The sequence below is a fragment of the Diadema antillarum genome, unplaced genomic scaffold, assembly GCF_040938485.1.
Source record: "Diadema antillarum isolate AM-2024a unplaced genomic scaffold, OU_Dant_1.0 seq00001505_RagTag, whole genome shotgun sequence".
In the NCBI taxonomy this organism is placed as follows: domain Eukaryota; kingdom Metazoa; phylum Echinodermata; class Echinoidea; order Diadematoida; family Diadematidae; genus Diadema; species Diadema antillarum.
Genome location: NW_027272239.1, coordinates 417,791 through 445,613, shown reverse-complemented (window position 1 = coordinate 445,613; position 27,823 = coordinate 417,791). Strand labels below are relative to the sequence as shown.

Sequence of the window (27,823 nt, the reverse complement as noted above, 5' to 3'; positions counted from 1 at the left end):
TGACTATGACACCTAAGTCCAGGCAAATAAGGCCCATGAGTCCGACACTAGGCAAACAAGGTCCACGAATGTGGAACTCGTTACATCACGGGACTTATAATGTGAGCTGTGTCGGCCTCGTGGGCCTTGTTTGCCGAGTGTTGATTGGACTTTTGGGACTCCGGAATTCTTTAAGACTAAATGGCAACGATCACCCGGATGGTATACATTGAAACGTGAGCTTAAAGATAAACTTTTCTTTCAGTACTCTAGTGACGACACGAAACAAGAGATGATTTAAAATGAATAACATTGATTTAGACTCCTCGACTTGGTTGTATGCTGAACAGGTCACATGGTATTATTGAGACCCAACCTCATCATGACGATACATTTAGGGCTATCATTTTTTTTACGTATAAAACTTAATCTTACTTCAGAGAGACTAATTGCCATTTATGCTGCTCAATAAAAGTGTATAATAAATTATCTCTTTTAAATTTGGGCTCCTTTATCATCTCAATCCCTCATGTATAATATCATTTGTACGATGATTGTACTAGTATGTCATGTTGCCGTAGAGGTATATTAGATTTCATGTGGAACTTCTCACTCTATACTACAGTCTCGCATGACAGTGAGCCACAAAACCCCGTGATCACCTCATCTGTTGTTTACTTGTTTTCAATGTATTTGCAAAAAAAAAAATAAATAAATAACCAAACAAACAGTGGGAGTAGGCAAAGAGAGTAAGGTTGAACCTTTGACTTCATTGCTGTGAGTACTTGTTGCAGCGCTGCGTAGCCGTGGCGCGTTTAGCTTGTACTTGGTGGACTGGTGCTGACAATAGTGGGAATAAGGTAATCTCCAGGTTGACCATGCCCGGGAAAATACCCGTGATCGACTTTTCGGCTTATTCCCTTGATCGCAACGAACCAGACAGCGATAGAATCCAGTCTCTCGTCAATGACGTACACGAGGCCCTAAAGACTGTCGGCTTTCTTTATCTAGTCAACCATGGAATCCCAGAAGCAACGGTGAGACTGGAAGATTGTCTAGTACATTTTGCATCAAATGCTTCATCCTCTTCATTGTTTTGTATATAGCTTTCTTATCATAGTTTATTTTCAGATTGCATAGAATAGAATTTTAACCGCAATGGCTGTCATAGAGCTTCATTTTTAGTTGTGGCAGCCCAGTAACAATCTATGGAATATCATCCATGAACTTTCTCAAAGATTTCAAGTATTTGACCGCCATTTTTACGAAGTTTGCCAATACGAAATACACGAATGCATACTCGCGCACACGTGCCCACACACTACCCATATAACATTATGTGTATAGATAAATTATGAAAAACAGACTTACGGGTCATTTGTTTCTCGGTTAGTAAACGTGCAAACGTATTGGATATAATTGTGTTGATTTGACCCACGTCCCACGTCTTACAAGCTTTGCTTCTCCGCATTCTAATATTTACTTTTCTGTCAATCTGCCTAGTGAACTTTGATATTTTGTTTACTTAATGAATATAGTGTATTATACTTCATAGTATTTTGATCATGTATTTTTACAAAATGATAAAACAATAATGCATACTGCATAATGTGTAATGCACTTGTATTTTGTTATGGTTTTTGTGGACGAATGGAAATAAATGTCAATCGAACCAACAACAACAAAAAAGGAATGATTTTCGATACATATACTTGGTATTCAAGAGTAATTTTTGTTTTTATGTGGCATTCGAATCTTGGGTTTAAAGGCATAAACTTGGGTGAAAGATTGGGATAACATTTGTTCTGTAGCGTAGCGATTCATTTTGGCTGCATGCATATCTACATAATCTTTTTTCTTAATTGTAGGGCCTATAGAGTATACTCATTTTTATAATTATGACATTAATTCCCTCGATCGAGTCATTTACCTCATAGCATGCCAATAGGTGTCAGGTAACAAACAAAATGATGATGCAAAGAAAAAAGAAAAAAAAAGAGAATCTTAGCAAATTGAACTTGAATATCAACCGAAGTATTCTATTTTTTACTCGGCATTTTTTTCTCTCATACAGAGGCGCTTTATTCATTAACATATCACATGCCACAAACTACTTCGATTCAACTGTTTTCATAATTTACCTAATAATGTTACAATGTATAGGTTGCAATGATATAACACATTCTGATTACTGGAAATCTCTGCTTGATAAATCAAATAAATAGACTGACGTAATGACAAAATTCATATCTGAATTAAATCAACATGTTATGGAATGTCTGTTGAATGGAATTGCTTTCATCTTTAATATCTGAGATATAACTTGCATAGATTGTAGATAGCGAATGTATTTGATCAAAACAACAAATATTTCGGTTCAGGCATCATATACGTTTATGTGATAACCAAATATGAACTCTTATCATCAAAATCACATGTTTAAAGAGAATATCTACTGCTTCTCCAATCTTTTCCCTTTCCTCGGCATTTTACTCTGTTTTACTGTTGTTGATTTTATTTATCTAGGAATTTTTTTCTATAAAAAATGTTGGCTTTTTTTCTGTAATTTTTTACCTGTATTATTGTTACACCGAAACAGGAAATTTCTTTTTGCTTGATTTCTTAAGACTATAAAGGAAAACATCCAGGTGCTTTTCCACTTAATTTTGTTTCATTATATCTATTTTCATATCATTTCATCTATCGTTTATTTATTATTATGTATCATTATTTCTATTTCATTTTATTTTTCATCATTATAATTATATGTTTTATCTTTTTGTTTTTTTCATTTTCTTCTTTTGCTGTTGTTAAAACATACTTAACTCGGAGGATATCTAGTTTGGGCTCGCGTGTGTCTATAGTTCTGGATCCCGAGTACTGTATGACATTTAATAGAGCTATTTGAATGAACGTCATGAGTCCGAACAACTCTGAATATTCTATCAGGTGATGGCCACCGGATATGAGTACCCTAAGTTTGTGTTTGTGAATACTTCCTCGTGGGAAATGACACGGTATGGATGTAGCAAACAAAACTATATGGGTCACATTGTTGGCCTTATCAAGTTGACACCCTCAATTAGGATCTGCAGAGCGATTTCCTTTTAACCTTGCTCTAATTACTGTATGTGCTTGTGTGTGTTTTGTGTTTGCTGTTGTTGTTCTTTCTTCTTCTTCTTTTTTTTTGGGGGGGGGGTGGGGGAGGATATGTAAGAGTATCGTTAAATCTACAAGGCTTTTGAGAATAAAAATGATTTTAGGATTATTCATTATGACCCGCCAAGAATATCAAGACATGCATCTGTCAACACAAGGGTTGTCACTTTCATGAAAATTCATTTTTTAGTTTTTGTTTTATTCAAGGTCAACAGCGTCTTTTCTGCTTCGAAGCGATTTTTCGAAATGCCCGAGGAGATCAAAGCTGAATACGAGAGCATAAATGTGTATGAGGGAGGCTACGATCACATGGGCAAGGAGAGGTCAGTAAACTTTGCGATGAGCACATAGTCACGTTGTGTACACTGTACAGGTCGTCTCCGACAGCAACGCTTATAGCTATCCTAACGAGTATTCTTTGTTCAAATGTGTCCATAAATCATTATATTCATACATGTCAATGATGATGTCATTGAAGACTGTTTGCCATCTTGATTGAAGTATGTTTATTTGTTCCTGTTTGTTTGTGTGCTCGTGTCTCATACTAGCCGTGAGAAAAAAGAAATACATTTATGACGCCAATGGCGCTCATATAATTTGAACCTAACCTCTTACTATAAATCAAGATCATCTGATATGACAAAACAAAGAGCAATGTATCATTTATTACATTTCTAACAAATGATTAATCAGACAGCCATTCAAGCAAAGCTTCATGATAAATAGATACATGTACCTTTCAGGTGATCTTCGTACAATCAGTCCTTCTGGAGCACCATTTTCTGATCGACTCGAATTTCCTCGCAGCCACAAGACTGCAATTATGATATCACCTGAGTTTAAAAAAAAGCAAGAGGAATAAGATTGGTATGATTTTTTTGTTGTTGTTGTTGTCAAGAATTGGTCATTATTTTAAACTGCATTTTTAATTTTTTCCCCTGACATTGCAGATGTAACATTGAAAGGCCTGCAGATCTGAAGCAGAGCTTCAATTACAGTACCAAGGGAGATATCAGTCGGGTAGGTGCATGTAACCTGATGTAACCTATCAGATTTTTTTTAAACAACAATTTATGAATATGAGTTCCCATATAGATTATACTCCACAAACATCTTAACAATTCCATTCATGTTTTCTTACATATGCCCCCAAAATGATTTCGCTGTCCAGAGCGACTTTACTCAGGAGACGTTTGTGATAGTGTTGCTTGAATGGTGGGCACGGTTATTTATATACAGTTCGTTATTCCAGATGGTGTGTTTCGGGATAACGAACCTTCAGAACGGCGAACCGTACTTCATTTTCGGAATAACGAACCTTTGGAATAACGAACATAACCCGGTGGGAGATTTTCTTGTGTTATTTTATTCATTTATTTATTTGTGTGCTGTTGTTGTTGTTTTTTTTTTGTACATCGATTTAAGTGAGGTGCAGTTATCCATGGCATTATGCCATACTGCCGTACTAATGGTATGCGAGAGACGTCTAATAGAGTGCGTGCGTATGACACATCGATTATTTTGATTTTATTGTTTCATCTATAGTCTAATAAGTCATTTTACGGGTCGAGTGTCAGTCCAGTATAGTGTTTATTTCACCTCATTGTCTGATTACATTGACAAGTTAAAAAAACCGAAAGAAACCAGCTAACAATATAATAGAGCACACCACAGAAATCTTATATCACGCCTTCTTACAATATCGTTAACGGTCATGCTGACAATGTTTTCCACTGAGACACAAAATAGTTAGTAGTGGTATATGCACAATAGATCATTATGTTTGTTGATTCCTGTAGAATTACTGTTCTGTAGTGGAAACGGATTTTTTTTTTTCAAAGCGGGCATGCAGACGAAGGGTTAACGTTCACTCAAGTTTAAACAAACTTGACAACAGAGTTGCTGGGATGTGCTATTTTTAAAACAGTCTTTCAGGTTTGTTTGTTTGTTTTTTTCAATTCATTGAGAGCGCATGGTGCGCTCTGTGTGCACTAATTCTTCTTATGTATTCTTTAAGAGGAGATCGTTATAGGGTATAAGACCCAGTTTACAGTGCGGGGCTGGGCCGAGCCCGGCCTCAATTGCGGGGCCAACCCCGCAATTCTGTCCGTTTACAGTGCCGGGCTCGGCCCGGGCTTTTAATTCAAACCTTTCAATAATTTGTCGTAGTAGCGCTCTGCTTGTAAACAAACGCAATATTAAGTATTGTCTGGTTTCCAGACCCTTTGCCAACTGGATTCCGTGGCGAGGCAAAGGCCTTTGCCGAAGGAAAAATCCTTTGCAGGACAAAGCCACATTTAACTATACTAGTTTTCGACGTTGAGGGGGTTCAATTCAATTTTGTTTTCCACTCATGGGGTGGAACACCCTCGTCAGCCAAAGGCTGGTTTTCAGAGGGGTCCACACATACAGGTTCAAAATACAAACATTATACATACAGTATGACAAGGATATACATCACATAATATGCAAAGAACAAGAAACAATGATGAGGTACAAGCACCATGAAAGCTTGTTTCAGACACAAACGAAGAAAATATATATATATCTACAAGGCATTAGATTACAACATAAAAAAAAAATAAGGGCATGTGACACTGAATTTCAAATACAGAAGAGAATCGGTATTGCTGAGATATTTTGACTGTGAATTGATGAGTGTAAAAAAAAAAGAATGGTTAATATCCTGAATATATAGCGAAATAGTACGGGCAAAGGGTCTGGAAGCCAGACTAAATTTGGTACCGTATTTGGCCCAGTTTGCGTTTACACTGAGAAAAGACCACCTCCAGAGCGTGGCCAAATGCACGGCCAATTTTGGCCCCGCATTTGGCCTTTTGCGCGTTTACACTGAAATGAAGGCCTTTTCGCTCGCTGTAAACGGGGTCAAAGACCCCGTTTACAGTGCGAGGCTCGGCCACGGCTCGGCCGCGGCTCGGCCCAGCCCCGCTTCAGTGTAAACGCGCAAAAGGCCAAATGCGGGGCCAAAACTGGCCTCGCATTTGGCCTCGCTCTGGAGGTGGTCTCGGCCGCGGCCGAGCCGCGGCCGAGCCCGGCCTTTTCTCAGTGTAAACGCAAACTGGGCCAAATGCGCGGCCAATTTTAATCTGGCTCCCAGTTGGCAAAGGGTCTGGAAACCAGACTATACCAAATTGCGTTTGTTAACGAGCAGAGCGCCACTACGACAAAATATTGAAAGGTTTGAATTAAAAGCGCGGCCGAGCCCGGCAGTGTAAACGGACAAAATTGCGGGGCTCGGCCCCGCAATTGAGGCTGGGCTCGGCCCAGCCCCGCACTGTAAACGGGGTCATAGACTTAAAGACGAAATTTACCCCGAAAAATAGATACACTTCAAAAGAAAGAGAAATATATTCCCTGACAGAACGATACAAAAATGACTGAAATCGGATAAGAAATAAGGAAGATATGACCGTTTGAAAGTTCTTTTTTTTTTGAGAACATTTCTTGACCAGTCCTTCTGAATATTTAGATTACTTGATGATTTCATGCCTTCACAATCAATTGTTCATTTAGGTAGCCTATGTTATTTATGAAATATGGAAACAAATATTTTTAGCTAATACAAGTAAAAGCATGTTCCCACATCAAGATAATCAGAGTTAACATTATTTTATTCTCTCTTTTTTTTTGGGTGGTTTTAAGGCAAGTTCTTTTTTATCTATGCAGTTGAAATATGAGTTTTTTGCCATTTCTATATGTACGAAGTGAATAAGAGATTGTGAGAGCATGACATCGTCAACTTGCTGATTTGAATATTCATAACGATTGGTCACGAAATGTTTTCAAAAAGAGTGAAATTTCAAAATGTCAAATCTTCCTTATTTCGTATCCGATTTTGTCATTTTTGTACCGTTTCTCTTTCTGTTGAAGTTTATTCATTTTGGGGCGGATTTCTTCTTTAAGGCCGTCCGTCTATTTGTAATTCCTCCATCAGCTGCAGTGCCACACACATTGTCATTCCGTACACAAGTATACTGAGATGACAGAGAAAGTCTTATTTTAGTTGTGTTCAAGCAACTGTTTAGTCCTTGGTCATTGCATATACGTGTATGGGCCTTATCCACGTGGCGATGCACTTAGGCTTTTGTCAAGCCCGTGGTATACGAATATCGAGGAAAGGAGGGCGATAGGTTTCTGTTAATGTGGGTTTAGTGGGGTAATGGTCAGGGCCGGCGCAGTGTTTTCAAAAGTGTGGGGGCCCACTTCCGGGTTTCATGACCTAACAAGCAAAAAAAAAAATCGTTATCTGTCCAACCGAGCTAGGCTCACCCATGACAATTGTGATTTTCTTTCTTTTTCACTGTTTTCAATAGTTGTAAGTGCAATTATTTGCAATCTAAATAAGCCATTCGAAGCGGATATGACATAGGCCTACACAAGTCTATGTGTTACTTTCAACTGCGTAGACCTACGTTTCCTAGTTAGGGTTCATCTATCAGTCTCATCTTGATTCGAAAGAAATGGACAAAAATACAATTAGCGAGCTTCAGATATGAGACGCTAATCCTACGACGCGGATATCAGGCAAAAAAAAGAAGAAGAGGATATACTGCACATGCGCGAGATGGCTGTTCCCACTGTGCAACCTTAAACATTTATAGCGTCGAAGATAATGAAGCTCGCTACTGATCCCAACTGAATTCTTAAAGACAACTTGTATTTGATGTAATTCTGTTGATTCACTGTAACCATCTCACATAACAGTACCTACCCGACCAACACATCCCAGAGTTCCGAGCATCTATGGAGAGCTTGTGGAAGTACTGCGTGAAGATTCACGAAAGGCTGCTGATTGTTATTGCTCGTGGACTGAATCTGAAGGTAAATACTCTTACGTGCGTAGTACTGTAATCATATTACGACATCTCAGTAGGACACCTTCTTTTCCTATCCAGTTTTTTTTTTTTTCAAATATCAAATTTGATTGCTCTGGTTTCACCAAATATTATGTATATCATGTCGACAAGGAAGACTATCGGAACTGTGTTTCCCGCTTCTTTGCAGGACCCAGAATTCTTCGTAAAGCTTTACAAAGACATTGGTTCAGAGAACAACAATTCCATTCTCCGCTCCCTGTACTACCCCGTAGTGTCGACTGTTGAAGAGCGCCAGCTGCGGTGTGGAGAGCACACTGACTATGGCGGGATCACCCTGCTGTTCCAAGACTCTCCAGGGCTGGAGGTATGACTTGAACTTCAGACTCTCAGAATTGACTGCAGTTTTGTTGTACAGAGAAACGAGGTGCAATATGAGCGCTAAGATAGATACTGAAGTGAGGGCCGTTTTGGATACCGAGCTTTTAATAGGTCTACTAGACGTTGATATCACTGGCAGGGAAAATTAAGTTGCCGTTTTCACGAACATGTCAATTCTAGCCAAGACCTAGTCTAGTAACTTCTGCCCTGAATAATCGTTCTAACAATAACATTTAGGTCTTAGAGACACGAAATGCCATATGATAAAAACAAAATAAAACAGATGCACAAACAATTCGTTGTTCACATAACAACAACTACCCAAAATATGTGTCTTAAACACAGATTTCAAATTATCAAAATTTGCAATAATTGTGTGTTATGTTGATGGGGAGATTGTTCAGTAAAGCTGGTACAATAAATTTTACCAAAAGCCTTGTCACCGAATGTCTTGGATTTTAGACATGTTTCAGAGAGGAGATTTTTGTTTTCAAATGAAATGAGTCTCATATGGTAGTAATCATCAATGGACATAATGGATGAAAAATCAACTGTGCCGAAAACAGAGTTGGTGTTCATTTCTATTTTGTGTGTGTGTCTAGGGAAGTTTTTGTTTTCTTTTTACTTAGAAAATAAAAGGGAAATCGGCAAGAAAATACACATTCCTGCCATCACTCTCAGGTCAGATGATGTCTGGGCGATTTAGATCTTCCTTGACTTTGTGTTGACGTTTTAGTTGTTTGGGTCCCTATATAATTCAAAACCGCGGCGTTTTCGTCAACATCAGGTGCGAGATGCGGAAGGTAACTGGATTAGTGCTGATCTTATGAAGGGCGCCATCGTACTGAACATCGGAGATTTATTGCAACGGTGGACTGCAGACATTCTCAGAGCTACGGTATGTATTTTTTTCTGGTGCTGACTTTTCCAAATTCTCTTAAGAAATTAAGCACTGTGGCTTTCACTTGATAAGTATCATTACATGCGTGGCTGTCAAGTCACACGTCTAATCAGAGAGGGTCTGCAAAAATGAAGAAGAAAAAATCGCTTAAATGTTAAGGGCTGCGGAGCCGGGAAACGTGCTAACGCAGGGAAATTTGCAAACGACTCGCCGGGGATTGTGCGAATTCCATCAACGGGAAATGTGCCAACACGACGCCTGGAAATGTGCAAATGTCGCCTAGTACTATTTACACATTTCCCGGTGACTTGTGGCGGGGAAATGTGCAAATCATTTACTTCACCAATATGTTTTATAAAGATGGTGGATAAACTCTATGATCTCAATTTGTTAAGATTACCCTTCCCCCTTTCCCCCTTTCCTTGTCTTCTTTTTTTTCCTGGGGTGGGGGGGGGGGGAGCTGGGCACCTCCAAGTCCCAGAACTATGACTTTTTTATTAACCTAAGAAGATAGAGCTAGATTGGTGCTATAAATACATTGATGACTGTAATTTCAAGAATAGTGACAGATCTAAGTATAGGGGGGGGCAGGGGGGGGGGGGAACAAGGGGAGATGGATCAAAATTTAAAAGCACTTTAAACTTCTCTCTAAAATCTCATGACATACATGTACCTTTAGCAAACGTAGCAGGTAGTATCCCTAGAGTTTTTCCGTTCTCTTTTTACCCCCCCCCCTTTTTTTTTTTCCGAAGGTGTAATAAGCCCCTTCGGATGAGGGAAAAAGGCCTCAATATTTGGGATTGAAATATATATATATAGAACCAGAAGTGATAAAACTAATGCAGCGCTATATTGATTAGCACATTAATGAATGTGTTTTCAAGTTTACTATGGCGAATCCAGGGATGCGGGGGGGGGGGGACGTAGGAGGCGGAAGTTTCAAATGTTCAACTTCTTCATGAAAATGGAGGGAGTTGTCTTTAGTGGTCGTACACGGCAGGTGGCCGCTATAGACAGGTGGTGGTTCTAAGACAAGTTTTACTGTACAGTCAAACCTGTCTATAGCGGCCACCCCAAGGGAGACGAAAAAATTGGCCGTTATAAACAAGACGCCGTTATACAGGTTCTCTAACATGCTTTTTCTCTCGGAGGGAATTTTTTTAGTGGTCATATACAGCAGGTGGCCGTTACAGACAGGTAGTCGCAAAGACAGGTTTTACTGTACAGTCAAACCTGTCTATTGCGTCTATCCAAGGGAAATTAAAAAGTGGCCGTAATAGACTGGAGGTCGCTAAGACAGGTTTGACTGTAAATAATAATGGGAATGGTTCATGCGCAGGTTTGATAGAGAGTTTATCTTCCATCTACATAGTACTAGTATACAATTTATCGGTAAAAGTGAATGGTTTGCACATTCCCCCCCCCCCCCCCCTCCCCCCCCCCCCAAAAAAAAAATGATTGTTTGCACATTTCTAGGCATCACGTTTGCACATTTTCCGCTGATTCAATTTAGAGATCTGAACATTTTCCCGGCAAGACCTTTGCACATTTCCCGGCGAGACGTTTGCACATTTCCCTGCGTTTGCACATTTCCCGAGCTCGACAAGGGCGTTTGTCCCCTAGTGACAGTCAAACAAGACCCTCTATTGGCTACCTCTGGCGCAGCTCTGGTGACTTCATTGTCACAGGATGTGAAGTTTTGTACTCGGCATACATTTCTAGACGATCTGCGGCTGACACACTGTGTCATCGAGTGTTTAAAAGTATCATTCCACGGTCAAGTTGGTTGACTTTGATATGAGTCGAGGAAGAGATCAAACAGACTGACACATGGAAGATTCATTAAGTCGTTTATCTAACAATAAAGATGAGAAAATTCAAAGATTTTCGCGAATTAGCATTTTGATTACAGATATCGGTTGCATCAAAATACTGAATAATGATGAAGAAATTATGTCACCGTCACAAAATGCATTGCACTATCATAGCATCAAAGTGATAGTCCACGATTATTCATTTTTTAAAATCACAATCCGCTTTCCTATAACTTTGAGTCATGATGACAGTTATTAGAACTCTAGGATATATAGGCTAATGCAAAAGATGCATTGCATTCTAAGAAGGAAAAAAAAAAGTAGTTTTGTTTATCAAACATTCTTGTTTTTTGACCGTTTGTAAGTATAGCTTTCACTGCCCATTTCCCTTGAATTCAGTTATTGCTATCGTCAGTATGTATACATGTACATAGAAAAACAAATCCTTGGAGGAAACTAAAGATGTTTCAGTGTTGAAATATTTTCGACGATATGATATGCCCGTCATATGCATATTACAGACTTTTTGTCGGAAACATTATGCTCTTTGAGATATAGGAATCTTCTGACATTTCATGCTTGCAATAGACAAGGACTTTTAAATGCAAGCGATATCTTAGTCACGTGAAATGACGTGTCCTTTGAACGACATGCTTTAGTTAGTCAGTGACAATCTCAGCCTTAGAAAATATATATTTTCAAGAATCTCTTTATATAGTTTCCCCTCCTACCTTTTTGCACCATTCATGTGATGCGATAAAAGTCATATAATGTGGGGGAACATTGCCCTTTGGGGCAAACATGAATTTTCTAAATGCTGTAGGCTTTTATTCAATATAAGATATGTCTAATTTCATTACAAGGAAATTTCCTCCATTGCAAGAAAAATGCCCTCCCCCTCCCCCTCCCCCCCCCCCCGCAAAAAAAAAAGAAAAAAAGAAAATGACTGAAAGTCGGAAAACTGTTAAAAGTTATGTTCGAGAAGTCAGGGTTCCGCGAATTATTCTTATTTTTATGATCTCTGACTTTATGCAGGTCCCAAGATGACGCATTACATTTCCACTGCATACCATTCCATAAAATGAGGGAATCTTTTTTGTTTGTTTGTTTGTTTGTTTGTTTGTTTGTTTGTTTGTTTGTTTGTTTGTTTGTTTGTTTGGTTGGATGGTTATTTTGGCGAGATGCAGCCCTAAAGGAGGCAAAGTAGAGTAGTTGTGACCTGTTTAACGTTTGCTTGAGTTAATTACTGATGACACATATCGCAGAGGATAATTTCTCAGGTGGTATTCAGTGCACACGCAGAGCCCACGTGACACTAGCATGTTTACTCTCAAAATCTACAAGTCTTGATGTGTTGACGTATCGTTAGCCTGAAATGACTATTCTTTGTCGATGCGACGGGTGTCCAAAGAGAACAATGAGGTATCGTTTTGTGAAGTTCGCGGGTTAGGGTTAGTGTGCTCATATAGGGTAAAAGGACTCGCTTGTTTTTTGTGCATTTCCTGTGAAATAATGTATGTTTCCTCTCTTGTATGTGCGTGTTGTAATGCAGCGTGTGGAACGATTAACGTCCTTATTGAAGAGGCGAATGCAGAGAGTAAAAGTGGTTCCCTTTGAATGAAGGGAAGATGTTGAAAAAAGAGGTACCCTTGTGTCATCCTTCACCTAAACTGATTCCGTGAAATAATCTCTTTCATATTCATTTCGTTTTTCTTTGTTATTCGTACACCATCCTTTCGGGAAATAGGGAAAAATAAAAGTTGACTCCTCACGCGCGTTAAGGAAGCTTCACAAAATATTTCTTTTATCATCATTGTGTGTATCAACATTCATATGAGTATTGCTAACCACATTATTCTATGAATAGAAGAAGACTGTTCTGTCGTACACGTTCTCCCCACAGTGTTGAATGATCTTGTTGCTGGTTTTCTTTTCTAGCCTCATCGCGTAGTACATCCCGAGTCATCCAAGCCTAGACAGTCAATTGCCTTCTTCGGAAGACCGGACGACGAGAGCGTGATCGAATGCGTAGACGGCAGTGATAAGTATCCCCCGATCAAGGCTGACCAGTTCTACAGCGATCGTGTTCTGCCCACGTACAGCGGGAACGATCAGTAGGAGATGTGTACATTGTGGAGGCACAGTATGCGGGTTTTGGGGTGCGGAAGATGAGTGAGGGAGTGAGCACATCCCAAGGCCCTCCCTTCTCAATAATGGGTGATGCGAGCTCATTGATCAAGTTTCCAATCAACCTAATGTGCTCCAAAGTAGACTCTTTTGAATACCAGCTGCTAATTGACGTATATGTTTCCAGACATTTTCCACTCGCTCCTTGTAGTACTGTGATACACTGGCTCTGAAAGCTATTCATCTGCTCCGGTGACTGTCATAGATATTTTGTGTCACTATAGCTGACAATCACAACATAGCAAGTAGACGCTCAAAGCTGATGTTCTATTCTAGAGTTACCCTGTAGCTGTAGGGTGAATGTACATCATTCTTTCATAATGGAAAAAAAACTCCATCAGTCTAAATACATCTCATAGTATATGTTTTCGTACCCGGAAGTACTCATTGATATTCTCTATAGTGAACGAAATATCGACAAATGATAACTCATAGCCTATCTACGTTTCATTGAAGGTCTTAATCCTATAGATCTGATTTTAATGAATTCCTCAATAATCACATTTCATGCTTGAAACACACTCAACTATCTTCCAAGAGTAGTTCCAAATCCATTGTGATGTAGGCTCTGTAAAACAGGATTAGATCATTGATCACTGGAGTTTCAGGTAGATGCTACTGTTATCATTAAGACGATGTGTGTAACAAGAATGTTACGTCGTCGTTATTCCTCTACTTTACCCAGAATGTTCAGTCATTTATCCGGAATACCAAGCATGGCAGACACCACATTCATGCCGTCGGTAGATTAACTCCAGGTACACATCAACACATTTTCCTGCCCTAAAGAAATGACAACTGGGGGAACATGATATCGGGGTCATCCCACGAGTTAGACACCCACGAGTCATACAGTCCACGAGCTCGACACCCACGAGTCATACAGCCCACGAGCTCGACACCCACGAGTCTTACAGCCCACGAGCTCGACACCCACGAGTCATACAGCCCACGAGCTCGACACCCACGAGTCATACAGCCCACGAGCTCGACACCCACGAGCTTGACACCCACGAGCTAGACAATGAAAAGAAAGGAATTCATCCCAAGAGCTAGACACCCACGAGCTAGACAATGAAAAGAAAGGAATTCATCCCAAGAGCTAGACACCCACGAGTCATACAGCCCACGAGCTCGACATTGATAAAAAGATCCATATGAGTCATACAGCTCGACACTAGGAAAATAAAGTCCGTCAGCTCGACACTAAGCAAATAAGACCCATGAGCACGACACTAGGCAAATAAGGCCCACGAGACCGACACTCGTGGGCCTTCTTTACCTAGTGTCGAACTCCTGAGCCTTCTTTACCTAGTGTCGAACTCCTTAGCCTTATTTGCCTAGGGTCGAGCTGGTGGGGTCTATTTCACTTGATGTCGAGCTCATGGGCCTTGTTCGCTTAGTGTCTATCTCGTCAGCTGTATGACTCGTATGGGTCTCGAACTCATGAAGTGCAGCCCGTGATATCTAACCGCATTACTTTGCTACACTCGCGATACAGTGTTCAAAAAATTTTCGTTCTCAACACATCATTATTTGTTTTCATTTTCATCTTCATTTTGTATTCGTTCGGTCGATTGCTTAATGTAAATGGTCTGTGTGATCAGATCAAACACAAACTACGAAATTATCACTCTGATATGCATATCGATGATGGCTTTCACATTCGGTACGCGGTATTTGACACATTTGAGTTGCTACCATTTGCTACTCAGAAATTGTCTCCAATTTCTATTTCTTTTGAAATAGAAATAATATCAAAGCATCCATCCTTTTGCAAGCGTATATTGTGACTAAAGAACATGATATCCACATTACATGTGGAAATAATTCTGAATCACACACAAACACACAAATACAGACACACAATTACAGGGATAAAGGAAAAGAAGGAACAATGATACCGATAGATACCATAATCAGGCGCATGATACTAGTATTAGAACATCTGTTTTTATCTTATAAAAGAGAACCAAACGTTGTTAGTCTGGTAAGAGATTATACTACATATTTCGACAGACGAGTGATTGAAGCGGTAGGATACGAGTTAAACAGCAGGAAAGCTATCTTAGAAACAGTGCTAAAGATAGAAAATGAGCAAATACATGTATAATGCTTTTTCGCCAGCTTGTCTTTAATACTTGGCTGCAATCACCTGTTGGTCTGGATTGTTTTCGTACCATGATGACGTCAGAAAGTGGGAATGAATGAGATTTTTTTATTCTTTTTTTTTTGACATAGGGTTTGCATAGTGCAAGAGTGTGAATTATTGACGAACGTGTCACCTCACAAATGTGTTAGCTGACCTAATGCCGATAACATTATGAAAACGGGTATTGCGCGCACACCAAAACAATTCATTTCAAACGACATTCAAATGAACAGATGTCAGGGGCGTATACACTACCATCGAAAAAGAAAAATGTAACTTTCTTGCAATTCCAGTTTTTCGTCGGAAATCACCAGGCAACTACCGGTATGTGAGCGTAAATGATAATTCAAAAAAACCTCCTTGGTACTCTAAAAGTGTTTTGTCGTTGTTGTTGTTGTTGTTGTTGTTTTATAACTCGGAAGTTTCATTCAGGTTTCTTATGAATGTAAATGCTCGCTTTACGGTTCGCCACTTTCTATTTCGGTTTTGGTCACGTGACATCTACCTCGGCGCGGGGCTCGTTACCTGCAGCCGCAGGCCGCCCGCCAATACCGCTGATCTCCGTATAAAGGCCGTGTCACACCACTACGCGGGCTTGTGGCGAGGAGGTAGTTTCCAGCACGTAGAAGATTTTCAGCGGGCGAAAAAAAAATGTTTGCAATTTTCATTCATGCCTTGTCATACCGTACGGGGGAACTTCTGCGGCTTGACTTGCGGGGAAACAAATTTACTCCCCGGAGCTCTCCGCAGTTGGTCCGCACCTGACAGTATCTAGCGCGTAGTAGCCCGGAGATGCTCACGCAAGTCCGATTTAACCGCAGCCAAGTTTTGAGCATGACCAAAACTTTTTCCGGGTGAGTCGCGGGAATGCCCGTAGAGGTCCACGCAGAACGCCAGTAGGAGACCCTTAGCGGCAATACTTCCCAGGCAATTCCCACGCAGGTACTTCACAGTCCCGTATGCAGCCAAGATAATGAAATTCTGTGGGATTTCAGCCATTCCATTAGAGGAATTCCTTCACTGAGTTGTCAGCCCCCACGCGACTGGTACAAAGGTCACACAGTATACTCGCAAGTATAACGCGTCCAGCAAGTAAGACACATGTGCTGACTCGCTCAAATCCTTTTCCGCCCTCAGGAATGTCCGGTATGCTAGAAAATCCCTACACGTAACAAGCCCGAGTAGCTTGGCCGGAAAGGTGTGACAGGGCCTAAACGCGGTTGCGGGTAAAAAAAAATATGCGTGCGCACCTCCTGGCGACTACTTTTGAGATACATGCTAGGTACTGTCATGTGCGGATCATCTACGGGGACCTCCGGGTAGTCAAAATTGTTCTTTGCAAGTCGCACGCAAGGCTGGTGTGACACGGCCTTTAGTATCACACTAACCAGTGGCATTCATTGAAGACAGCGGCATTAAGTGGCGCTAAAGCATACATTATTTCTTTCCTTTCCGCGAATGCAGACTTCCCGCAAAAAGAAAGAATGAAAGATTCCGGGGTCTCCATGTATACGCATTAAACCTGAACGATTCTGTTTTTGTTTTTGTTTTGATTTTTTTTTTTCTGGCAGTGTAAACAGTTCATGAAAAAACTACAGTTTTTCCCTTTCCGGTTTCTTTTTTTTTTAAATTATTATTCCAGTGTGAATACCTCTATTTACTAACGAGTACACTGTAGTGTGTTTTCGAGTGTGTAGGTGTGCGTGTATGTATGCGTGTGAATGTTGTGGATTGTTTGCTTGTTTTTCTAATCATCATTTCAAAGGCTATGGCCCGAATTCACGAACAATTGAAACCATATGGTTTAAACCATGCACAATTTGTATGGAGCGCCAAGTGTCGCATGGCCTATTTCGTTACGAAATCAGTCATATCGTCGACGAAATTACCATTTCGTTAAAGAAATGATCATTTCGTGGAAGAAAAGTTTTTTTTTTTTTTCATTGCGAAATGATCATTACGAGATGACTGATTTCGTAACGAAATAGGCCACGTGACACTTGGTGCTCCATACAAATTGGCCATGGTTTAAACCATGGTTTCGATTGTGCCACCTTCGTGAATTCGGGCCTTAGCGTCTGGACGTTCAATTGTGGACGCATTGTTGCATCAACAATCACAGTCGTTGATAAATAAACAACACATCAACACACACACTAAAATTGTTCTGATGAACTTGAACTCCGATTTCAAGACGGGAAAACTTGAAGACCGTATAACCGTAATTACAATCAGGCATTAACATGTTCATGAAATAGTGATTTGAGTACATGTACAATCATTACGTCACGTATAAGATAAGACGATGATGGCTTACTGAATTGCGCACTGTCTTGATTCAGTTGTCTTCTTTCATTTTATTACAAAATAGGTAAGTGGGTATACGATGAAACCATGAGTTTATCGACCAAACACGTAAGTCATAATGTAGATACATTTTTCACGTTTCTACAAGTCTGTTACGGCACAAATTGTCTCCCTGGCAGAAATTGTCGCCCCCGGCTCGGGGCGACAGTTTGTGCCGGCACAAATTGTCGCCCCTGCATAATTTGTCGCCTGTTTGTGCTGCTTGTGCAGTTCCCAATTTTTGACCTCGATGGCGACAATTTGTGCTGGCAAAATGAAACGTAGCTGCACAAATTGTCCTCGGCCATGCACTATGAATTGTGTGGTTGGGGTGGTTGCTCCGGTGTTATGCTTGGGTGGGGTGGGTATGACTGGTAAGTTATGCGCATGTGTGTGTTGGGGGGATGCATGGTATGTGTTCAAGTGTATTATGTGACTTGTGTGTGCATTTGCGCATAGCTGTGTGTGTGTGTGTGTGTGTGTGTGTGTGTGTGTGTGTGTGTGTGTGTGTTTGGAGTATGATAATACAATATGTGGAAACTGTGTGCATGTTTGGTGGTTGTATAGTGGTAGTGGCTTGTTTCTCTGTGTGTATACGTGTGAATTCTTCCATAATATGATACAACACACAACACACACTCACACACACACGCACACACACACACACACGAACGGACACTTAATTATCATGCGCGCGCGCACATACACACTTCCTTGAAACCTCACTGTGACTTTTTACATGGCTTGTTTGCATTGATGTAGCTATGTAAGTTATGCGTTGGTATTTCAATGACTATGTCAAGAATGATGTTACCCCCCAAAAAGCGCTTCGAGGGCGGGCGACAATTTGTGCCGTCAGCCATCAGCACAAATTGTCGCCATACGACAAGTTGTGCTGGGGCGACAATTTGTGTCGCCTGCTTCAGGGGGCGACAATTTGTGCCGGGGCGACAATTTGTGTCGCAACAAAGCCAATGGGGAAATTGTGAAGTGTTTACATCATTGTTTCTTAGGATTGATTGTATGGTATCATGTGATCGCCTCAATGTTTAAAACTTTGTGAAAACTCATTTTGAGATGCTCAATCTGTTCTGCTCGTTATTTCTAACTCTGTGATATTCTCAAACATCTTGAATGACTTTCAGCCGACACATCTATTTGTTTGGAGTTTTGGGGGTTTTTTTAAACAATTTTAAAGTGTGCAATGTTACTCATCACATTATCATCCATATAACATTTTGTACTTTTTTGTCCTTTTTTTAAATTGTTTAAGATTTGAATTGACGAATGTATCACTTTGTATTTTGTAGTTCCTTCTATTGATTATAATTGAAGTGCAAAAAAATGTACAGAGCTTCAATTCAATGCAAAAAATAAAGCTAGTTGAGTTTGAGTTGATGCCATGGTTTATTGCCATTGGTCTAATATCAGATGGTCTACTTTCCAGTTCGTCTAACATCACTAAAGCTAAACTTAAGTTCAAGTTCAAATTGATTTATTTCATTTCCAACAAAATAATTAGGGATATAATGAAATGTTCGCATGTATAGATAATGTCACAAAATCAGTAAAACAATGTAATGAACATAATAACATGTAATAAAGACACAGGTAAATTATTAACAGAGATAACAATGAATGTTATGTCATTGTGGTAAAGTCAGAAACAAAATTGCTGGAAATGGAAGGTACTGCTAAAAAGCAGAGCTTGTAGTATACAGTCCCCTCATTAAAAAACAATCAAATCTCATTTGGTCTACTATCAGTTTCGTCTAATGCCCGTTTGGTCTACTCCTCACTTGGTCTAATGTCCAGTTTGACTATCATTTCGTCTAATGGCCAGATGGTCTAATTGCAATTTTGACTCCTTGGATTTTTTTTTTACATTTTGTCTGATAAATTGGGGTATTAGACGAATTGGGCATAACCAATGTGGAAGTATGAATAGACCAACTGGTAATAAGGCTAAGTGGCAATTGGACTGAATCATGGTCAGACGAACCGGTTGTAGATGAAACGGGATTAGACCATGTGGGTTGAGACTAAATGGCTATTAGACGAAGTGAGAGTAGACCAAGTGATAGATCACTGATTTCATTTCATTTATTAAGTTTCCACATAAATGAAACAGAATTGTGTTTACAACGTCCATCCATGACAATTTAAAGCAACGTAAATTATAAGTTATAATTTTAGTATATACAAACAGCATTTACATGGCACAAAATCAATTGAAATCATTCTCAAGTACATGACATTCATGGCGTATAAATATAATTGTGTGTAGTGGGAACCTACATAGAAGCAGATGCTTGTGGGAGTAGGTTCCCCGAAATTGGTTACTTGCCATTGGTTACTTGGAAAGTTGTGATATGGTGTCGAATGTACCATCAATGAGCCATGTGACATTACGGTTTACAGAATGCGAGATGTAGATATCTTGAAAACCAAAGCCCAGATATATATAGAAAATGTGGATTGCGTTAAAACAGCAATATCGGTAAAATACATCAGCGGAGTTTGATTCTGATTCTAACTGCACCGAGGGTTCAACAAACTCCACATTACAACCCCAAAACATGAACACGAGATATCGCGATCCCTGAATGACATGAAAACTAGACTAACCGATTTTTTTTTTTGTTATTCATGATCCATATTCCATATTTCATACAAGTTTTATATTCCATTTGATTTTAGAATTTTTTTAAACACAACAGTCAATTTGAAACAAAATTGCACAAATATATAAGGACATATAAGTGACGTGTAATATGAGGAACCCACTAAAAAGCAAAGCTTGTAGGATGTAGGTTCCAAAGATATGATAGGCTTTTACTACAATATGTCGGTATCAAAAATGACGAAACGTGCAAAAATACAACATGTCGAGAATATCATAAAGTTTACGGAATGTACAAGGTATTGTATGATGTTCATGATTAAACTTAAGGTATCAATGCTAAGTAAAGTAACAAATTGATAAAACAAATGAAGCCATCCGAGCGACAGAGCGAGGCATCATTTTGAGTATGCAGAAATACTTCAAGTGATCACGGCAAAATAATTAAATGATTGAATAAAATAAATGATTAGAAAATTGGCTTTAAGATTTTGCTTAAAGGAACTTAGACGTGTTAGAGAACTTGATTGCAACCGAACAGAGTCTGACTCATTCCAGAAAGAAGGACCGGTCGAAGTAATTATCTTAAGAGCTAAAACTGTATGAACGGGGGGGGGGGGGGGAATGATAGGATTCACTGTGTCTTGTAGGGTAAGTATGGGTATCACTGTTTTTAACAAACATTGAGGAAAATATACTAGGAAGATCGCCAATATTCAGCTTATACATAAACATTTCAACATTGAGAAGGACAGTAGCATATTAACCATAAAAATGTGAATTGAAAGTTCTAAAAATGATAATGATTGGTGCAAAATTTCAGGTTTCATGTCTTCAGAGTCTTTCCATGTCTTTAGATCGAATGTGTTTTGTGTGTTTGTTTGTTTTTTTCCAGTGGAAGGGAATCATTTCGCCATATGTGTATATTTACTCGTGTCCGAGTGTATAGTAACTATCTACTTTTGTAAGACTCAACGTATTCATCATTGTTCATTTCTGGTCGTAAATGTTGACATGACGTAAATGTTGACATGACGTGATGTTGACGTGACATGACGTGATATTATGATGGTGAAAATTCACTGCGAAGATCACACCTCAGTGATCTTTTCATCAATACTTCAGTACACATGTATTGGTTGTGCTCGTCAAATCTTTTTATTGCATCGGGAGGCAAAGAGTATATTAAACGGAACATTTTTTTTTTTAAATCAATTTATCACAAAATGTTTGATATCTGATTGTTGGTCTCGTGTCATTGCTCTATGGCCGTCGCTACTCGACAGAAAGTCACTGTAACGACACTCTGTGGAGCAGTCATGTCCAGCTTTATGTATGTTGTGTGTACACACACACACACACACACACACACACACACACACACACGCACGCACACACACACACATACAATATATACATGAACATCTACTTATTTTTTTGACTATTTATGTATAAGGTAGGTTTGAATGATGTCTCCTAATACTGACATATCAATACCCTTATAACCATTACAACAACTATGAAAGTATCGTTGTCACTTACACAATAACAGCACACAAGCATGCATGAGCACCTGAATCACTTTCAGTGCGTGTTCACATCAAATAATTACAACTCATATCAGAAAGGGAGAAGGACTGAGTGTATTTGCATGGTCTACACTCTCCACTCATAGTATGCATTCAAACCTCACTCGCATTTCATTATCTTTATTTGGCGACATCCTCGCTACGATAACTGGTAGAGAGTGCGCGTTTACCCATTTTCCGATAGCGCCAAAAAATGAAACCGGTCTTTTATGTTCTCCCTCTCTCTCTTTTTAATCACCGCCTTTTTCTAACTTGGGCCTACCAGATACGATATTCTTTGACGTCAATTAAATTAGTCAACTTCCTCATTCTGCCAGGTATTATGTCATGCACGTCAGAAAACACGCCGGAGTGTTCGAAAGACCGCTCAGCCCACATCCTGCTGGCTTTTCTTAAAACGGGTGTGATATATTATTTAAAGAGCTATCATCGCTCCATGTCAAACCTGAAAGCACGAATCAATAGGGGGAGAGATCCAAGCCCCCTTAACCGGTGGCGTTATGAATATATTCCGGAATTGTTTTTTCTTACTTGAGAATAAAACCAACAACAGACATGGAGGGTATGAATACATGTTTTCCCCTTTTATTTTATCTCTCCTGTCTCCTCCCGAGAAACTCCGTGAACATCACTCATTTTCCTCATTCGTTGCGGGAATTTGAATTCTCTAGCCATGACTTCATCTTGTCTTATTCCATTGACATATAAAGAACACGCTGAATGCATTCAAAGCTCAGAAAAATAATCGTGCGTGCTTTTCATCTCTTTCCTCCCCCCCCCTCTCTCTCTCTCTCTCTCTCTCTCTCTTACGCTTACTTCAACAATGTCGCAGTTCGCTTGTTTGTCTCATCATTTTTAAGTCTTCTTTAGGAAGAAACAAAGACGCATAATTATTCTAAACATTCTAAAGACTTTGCAGCTATATAATTGTGCACAAATTTTTCTGCAGTGCTATAGGAGTCAACAGCAAAAGAACTTGTCGCCCATCTTTGAAATATATCTTGTTATTGTCAAATTTTCAAGCCATGGACTCGGCACTACATACAGTTCGATAGCAAATTACATTTCTATTGACTTGCTGAGTTAGAGATAAGGAAATGAATAGAAGCAAAGTTAGACTTTAGGTGTCATTGTAACTACCAAATACAAATGACCTACCATAGGTCAAATGATGATGTAATTGCTTCATGGTCATTATGAATACTTCGTCGTTATACACGGGTGATTGCACACTGCTGATATTGATTACAATTAATGCATGACAATATGGTTATGATAAATATGATAGTGATACTGATAGTGAAAACTGTAAAGGAACGCTGTTACAATTACCAGTGATAATTACAATTCAATCAGTTCAGCAGGCCTCGTAATTTTGCACACTATAGTCTACAAGGGTTTCCACACTCTGCATATAGCACCTGTATCGTTCAGGACATTAGCTGTTTTCGAAAAAAAAGTACTATAGTTGAGATCACCATTCGCAGGTATACAGTTCGTTAATTCCAAACTGCCGAAGGCTCGTTATTACAAAGTTTCGTTGACCGGAAAATGAAAAAAGTACGTTTATACTAAGAAGGTTCGTTTGATAATCCGAAAAAAGATAATCCGGAAAAGGTTCGAAAAGGTCTGTTAGTACGCACTTGAATCTTCGAAACAACGACTCTTTGGATTAACGAACCTTCTCAATTTTATGTTCTTATGTGTGTGAGGATGAAGTCGGACTCTAAGACTCAGTGAGAAAATGAAGGAGGCATGACTGCTTTGCTCTGGAGTCAAAACGCAAGTGTGCTTTATTCATTGTTCTCCAATATATCAATCCAACACATGTACATTTGATGTATCACTGTACACTATATCTACAAAACATGACCCGGTGACTTTCCGGTGTTGTTTACAATATATTGCTGATATGGTGTGATGAGGTGATGATGAATGACGGGGAGAGCGGAAAGGAAGTAGGAACAGAAAGTAGCTGTCGGCGTATCAAAGATCATGAAGAGAGAAAGAAACCAGAGAACGATAAGAACTTAACAGTGGACAAGTGTGGTGGAAGGGTGGCGGTGAGATGGCTGATTATGGAATGAATGAAACATGCTGTTTACTGCTACACCATAGATAGTCACAATATGTCTCGTGCAGACACAATATCCCTTCCCTTCTTGGAAAAGAAACACATCACTAATGTTGTCTGTGAGTGAAAGGATAGCCAAGAGTTAAGGAAGAGCAATAGACATAGGAATATACGGAATACAGTTACGAGTGATTTTCAAGCAAAATACGGTCATGATAAACTGGAACAAATTATGTTTTGCATGTCAAACTTCAGTGGAATATGAATCCATGCACTGCTGTGTTATGTACTTGCATGTAACGATATTTAACATATCAACTCGTGAAGGTAGAAATTAATACATTAAAGTGTATTTTATGATCTTGATATGTGTACTCTGCAAGCTTGAATTTTGGTTTACCAACAAAGTTGTATCGCAAACATGAATATACATCGTATTTTAACCATAGAAACAGGAGATAGGTTATAGAGAGTAAAAGGAAGACAGAAGTACTGTAAGGCAAATCTGATGTCTGTTATTCACCATGAATGCAAATATTTTTTTTTTACATTTGTGAATACTTCTAATAATACGACAATACACGAATGAAATGTCGTACAAGCAATGTAATGTGAATTTCATTACAAGTATATAATCAGGGTTCATAATGAGTTGTCTTAACTTAGTCTGCGAATACACATCTTATAAACATGGATAAACATGGTAAAGGGTTACATTTCGATCACACATCATGATTGAACAGTCAGACTTCTCATTCATATATATTTACAGTTATTTACAGTTATTTACAGTTCGTGTGACACTGATAGTTCTCCGCTGAGTGTTCTTCACTTCAATCAGTCCACCTTTTTTTTTTTAACGACTCAGGAATTCACTATGGTTTACATGAGTGTTCACATGATTACACCTGACCTGAAGTATGTAAGTCTGTCTGGTGGTCGCGATTGTCTGTGCGATCGTCGAAGCTCTGCTCCGTTCTGCTGCGGAGCGGTCTGACGGTCTAGCTGCGTGTCATCGTGAAGGTCGAAGCCGGTGTGGACGTCGCGTTCTCGCGAATCTGGCTTTTGTGGAGCGGGGATTTGGCGTATTTGCGACATGTATCTCATCGCTGTCTCGTTTCCCCTGCGAAGTTTTACGCTTCCACCTTTTCTCGCGATAACTACCCACGGTTTGGGGTCGAATCGCGAGGAGAATTTGTCTCGCTTTCTCTGCGTGATGATAACATGATCCCCCGGGTTGACATTCCGTGGTCGCGAGCGTTTCTTGTTGTCGTGATACGCCTTCATGTTCGCTTTGTATCGCTGATCGTGTCGTCTCGCACAGGCGTACGCTCTGCGAGTTGGCGTTGGCGTTGACGGCAACTTCGTGCGAAGCTCTCGATTGTATAGGAGCTTTGCCGGTGTCGCCAGTGTTGCCGGATGAGGCGTTGAGCGATAGATGAGCAGAAAAGCTAGCATAGCTCGATGCCAATCACGGTTGCTATTCCTCGCTGTTCTGATCGCTTTCATGAGAGTAGCGTTGAATCTCTCAACTTCCGCGTTTGCTTGTGGATGGTAGGTTGTGACGCGGCGGTGTTCGACAGCGATCGCTTTCATGTATTCCGCGAACTCCTGCGAAATAAACTGCGGTCCGTTGTCCGTCACGATTTCGTCGGGAAATCCATGCTGCGCGAAGATTTTATCTAGCCGCGACGTGATCACTTGCGATGTCGTTGATCTGAGGATTTCAACTTCTGGCCACCGCGTAGCTGCATCTACGACGACTAGAAGCGTTTCTCCAGTCGGTAGAGGTCCACACAAGTCGATGTGGAGTCTGCTCCACGGAGCGCGAGGCATGGGCGATGGCTGGAGAGGCACAGAGGGAGGAGCTGGCATCTCAGCTTGGCAGGCTGAGCAGTTTCGAACTAGTGTCTCTGCATCGACATCGATTCTCGGCCACCAAACTTTTGTGCGTAGGGCCTGCTTCAGTCTCACAATGCCCTGATGCGGCTCGTGTGCGATGTCGAGCGTTTGTTTTCGCAGCACAGTAGGGATGACGATGCGAGTTCCGCGAAGAAGAAGACCATTCTTCGTTGATAGCTCGTCGCGAACTCGTTGATACGCGGATAATCGCGGGTTGTCGGGCCACTTGCCTGTATTCACCGCATCGATCACCTGTTGGATTTCGGAGTCGGCTAGGGAGGCTGCGGTGATTTGTTGTCGCGAAAGTGCTCGTGGTATTGCGTGCGTCAGAATTGCGTCAATGTACTCTTCTGCGATATTTCGATCGCGATGAGGTTGATCAATCGGTAGACGTGACAAAACATCAGCTGGATTTGTCTTCCCTGGCATATGCCTAATCGTGAAGCGATATTGCTGTAGGCGTAGGGCCCATCGTTCAATGCGTGCGTGTGGTCGACCATGCGGTCCGTAGATGTATAGGAGCGGCTTGTGGTCGGTGTGGAGAACAAACTCAGTTCCGTACAAGTAGAGATGAAATCTCTCACAACCCCACACGACAGCTAACGCTTCTCGTTCGATTTGCGAATACCGACGTTCCACATCAGAGAGCGTGCGACTAGCATACGCGACTGGGCGTGTTTTCCCGTTGATCGTCTGCGTAAGAACAGCACCGAGACCGACGGGGCTGGCATCGACTCGTAGCTCGGTCGGTGCTCTCGTGACGAAATGTGCCATGACTTCCTCGCTTGTCAGGGCATGTCGAAGTCGGTCGAATGATTGCTGCTGCTCAGGACCCCAAATCCATGGCTGGTCCGCGCGAGTGAGTCGGCGAAGGGGCTCGGCAATGGTGGCAAGATTTGGGATCAGTCGCGCACAATAATTCACTAATCCCAAGAACGAGCGAACTTCTGAGGAGTTTGTCGGTTGTCGAGCTTCTTTGATGGCCGCTATTCGAGCGTCATCGGCTGCGATGCCGTCTCTCGAAATCACGAAGCCGAAGAATTTGATTTTCGGCACCCGGAAGATGCACTTCTCCGGATTCACGGTGAGGTGACGGTCGCTGAGTCGTCTCAGCACGGCGTGGAGGCGGGCATCGTGCTCGGCGATGTCCCTCCCGAACACCACGATGTCGTCCGAGATGTTCTTTACGCCTTCCAGTCCTTGCAATGCGGTCTGTATGGCATACTGATATGCCTCGCTTGCTGATGACAATCCGAAAATCAGTCTCTTATAACGCATCACACCACGATGCGTCACGAATGTCGTTATATCTCGTGAGGTCTCTTCGAGTTCAATTTGGTGGTATCCCCACTTTAGATCCAGCTTAGAGAATACCGCGGCACCGTTGAGTGCGGTAAGGGTCTCGTCTAGGGTGGGGATCGGGTGGCGCTCTCTTTTCACCGCTAGATTGGCTTTTCGCATATCTACACAGACTCGTATGTCCCCATTTGGTTTTGGAACTACCACAAGCGGGCTCGCCCACGATGTCGGGCCTGACACAGGCTCGATGATGTCCATGTCGATTAGCTCTTGAAGTTTTTGGTCCACCTTTTCACGGAGATGAAACGGTATCCGACGGGCTGGCTGAGCAATAGGGGCTATGTCCGGATCAACATGTACACGCACCTTGTATTCGGTGAGCTTGCCGAAACCGGCAAAAACTTCTGGATATTGACGCTGGAGGTCATCGACGTGGTGGCTGGCAAGATGAGCGTCAATGTGAACGGCGCTGGCGTTGTGATTTGTCTCTTGTACACTCTCGTCTCCGACTCGAATTAGCTGTAGCGCTGCGGCTGTGTCTCGCCCAAGAAGACATCCACTGCTTCCGTGCACGACAACGAA

At 40.8% G+C, this 27,823-nt stretch overlaps 1 protein-coding gene across 1 annotated transcript; it reads left to right on the top strand.

The window, feature by feature from the left end:
• The first annotated feature begins 857 nt into the window (after positions 1-857).
• Positions 858-13,187, top strand: LOC139710156 (uncharacterized). Its single transcript, XM_071622089.1, has 7 exons — positions 858-1,016; positions 3,346-3,461; positions 4,089-4,158; positions 7,864-7,980; positions 8,164-8,340; positions 9,142-9,252; positions 13,008-13,187. Exons 1-7 carry the CDS (start codon positions 858-860, stop codon positions 13,185-13,187), a joined length of 930 nt encoding a protein of 309 aa, XP_071478190.1.
• Positions 13,188-27,823: the final 14,636 nt, after the last annotated feature.

Coding starts and splice junctions, on each gene's coding strand:
- LOC139710156 (XM_071622089.1), top strand. CDS start 858: ATGCCCGGGAAAATACCCGTGATCGACTTTTCGGCTTATTCCCTTGAT. Junction 1,017..3,345: donor ATGGAATCCCAGAAGCAACG/GTGAGACTGGAA, acceptor GTTTTATTCAAG/GTCAACAGCGTCTTTTCTGC. Junction 9,253..13,007: donor CAGACATTCTCAGAGCTACG/GTATGTATTTTT, acceptor TTTCTTTTCTAG/CCTCATCGCGTAGTACATCC.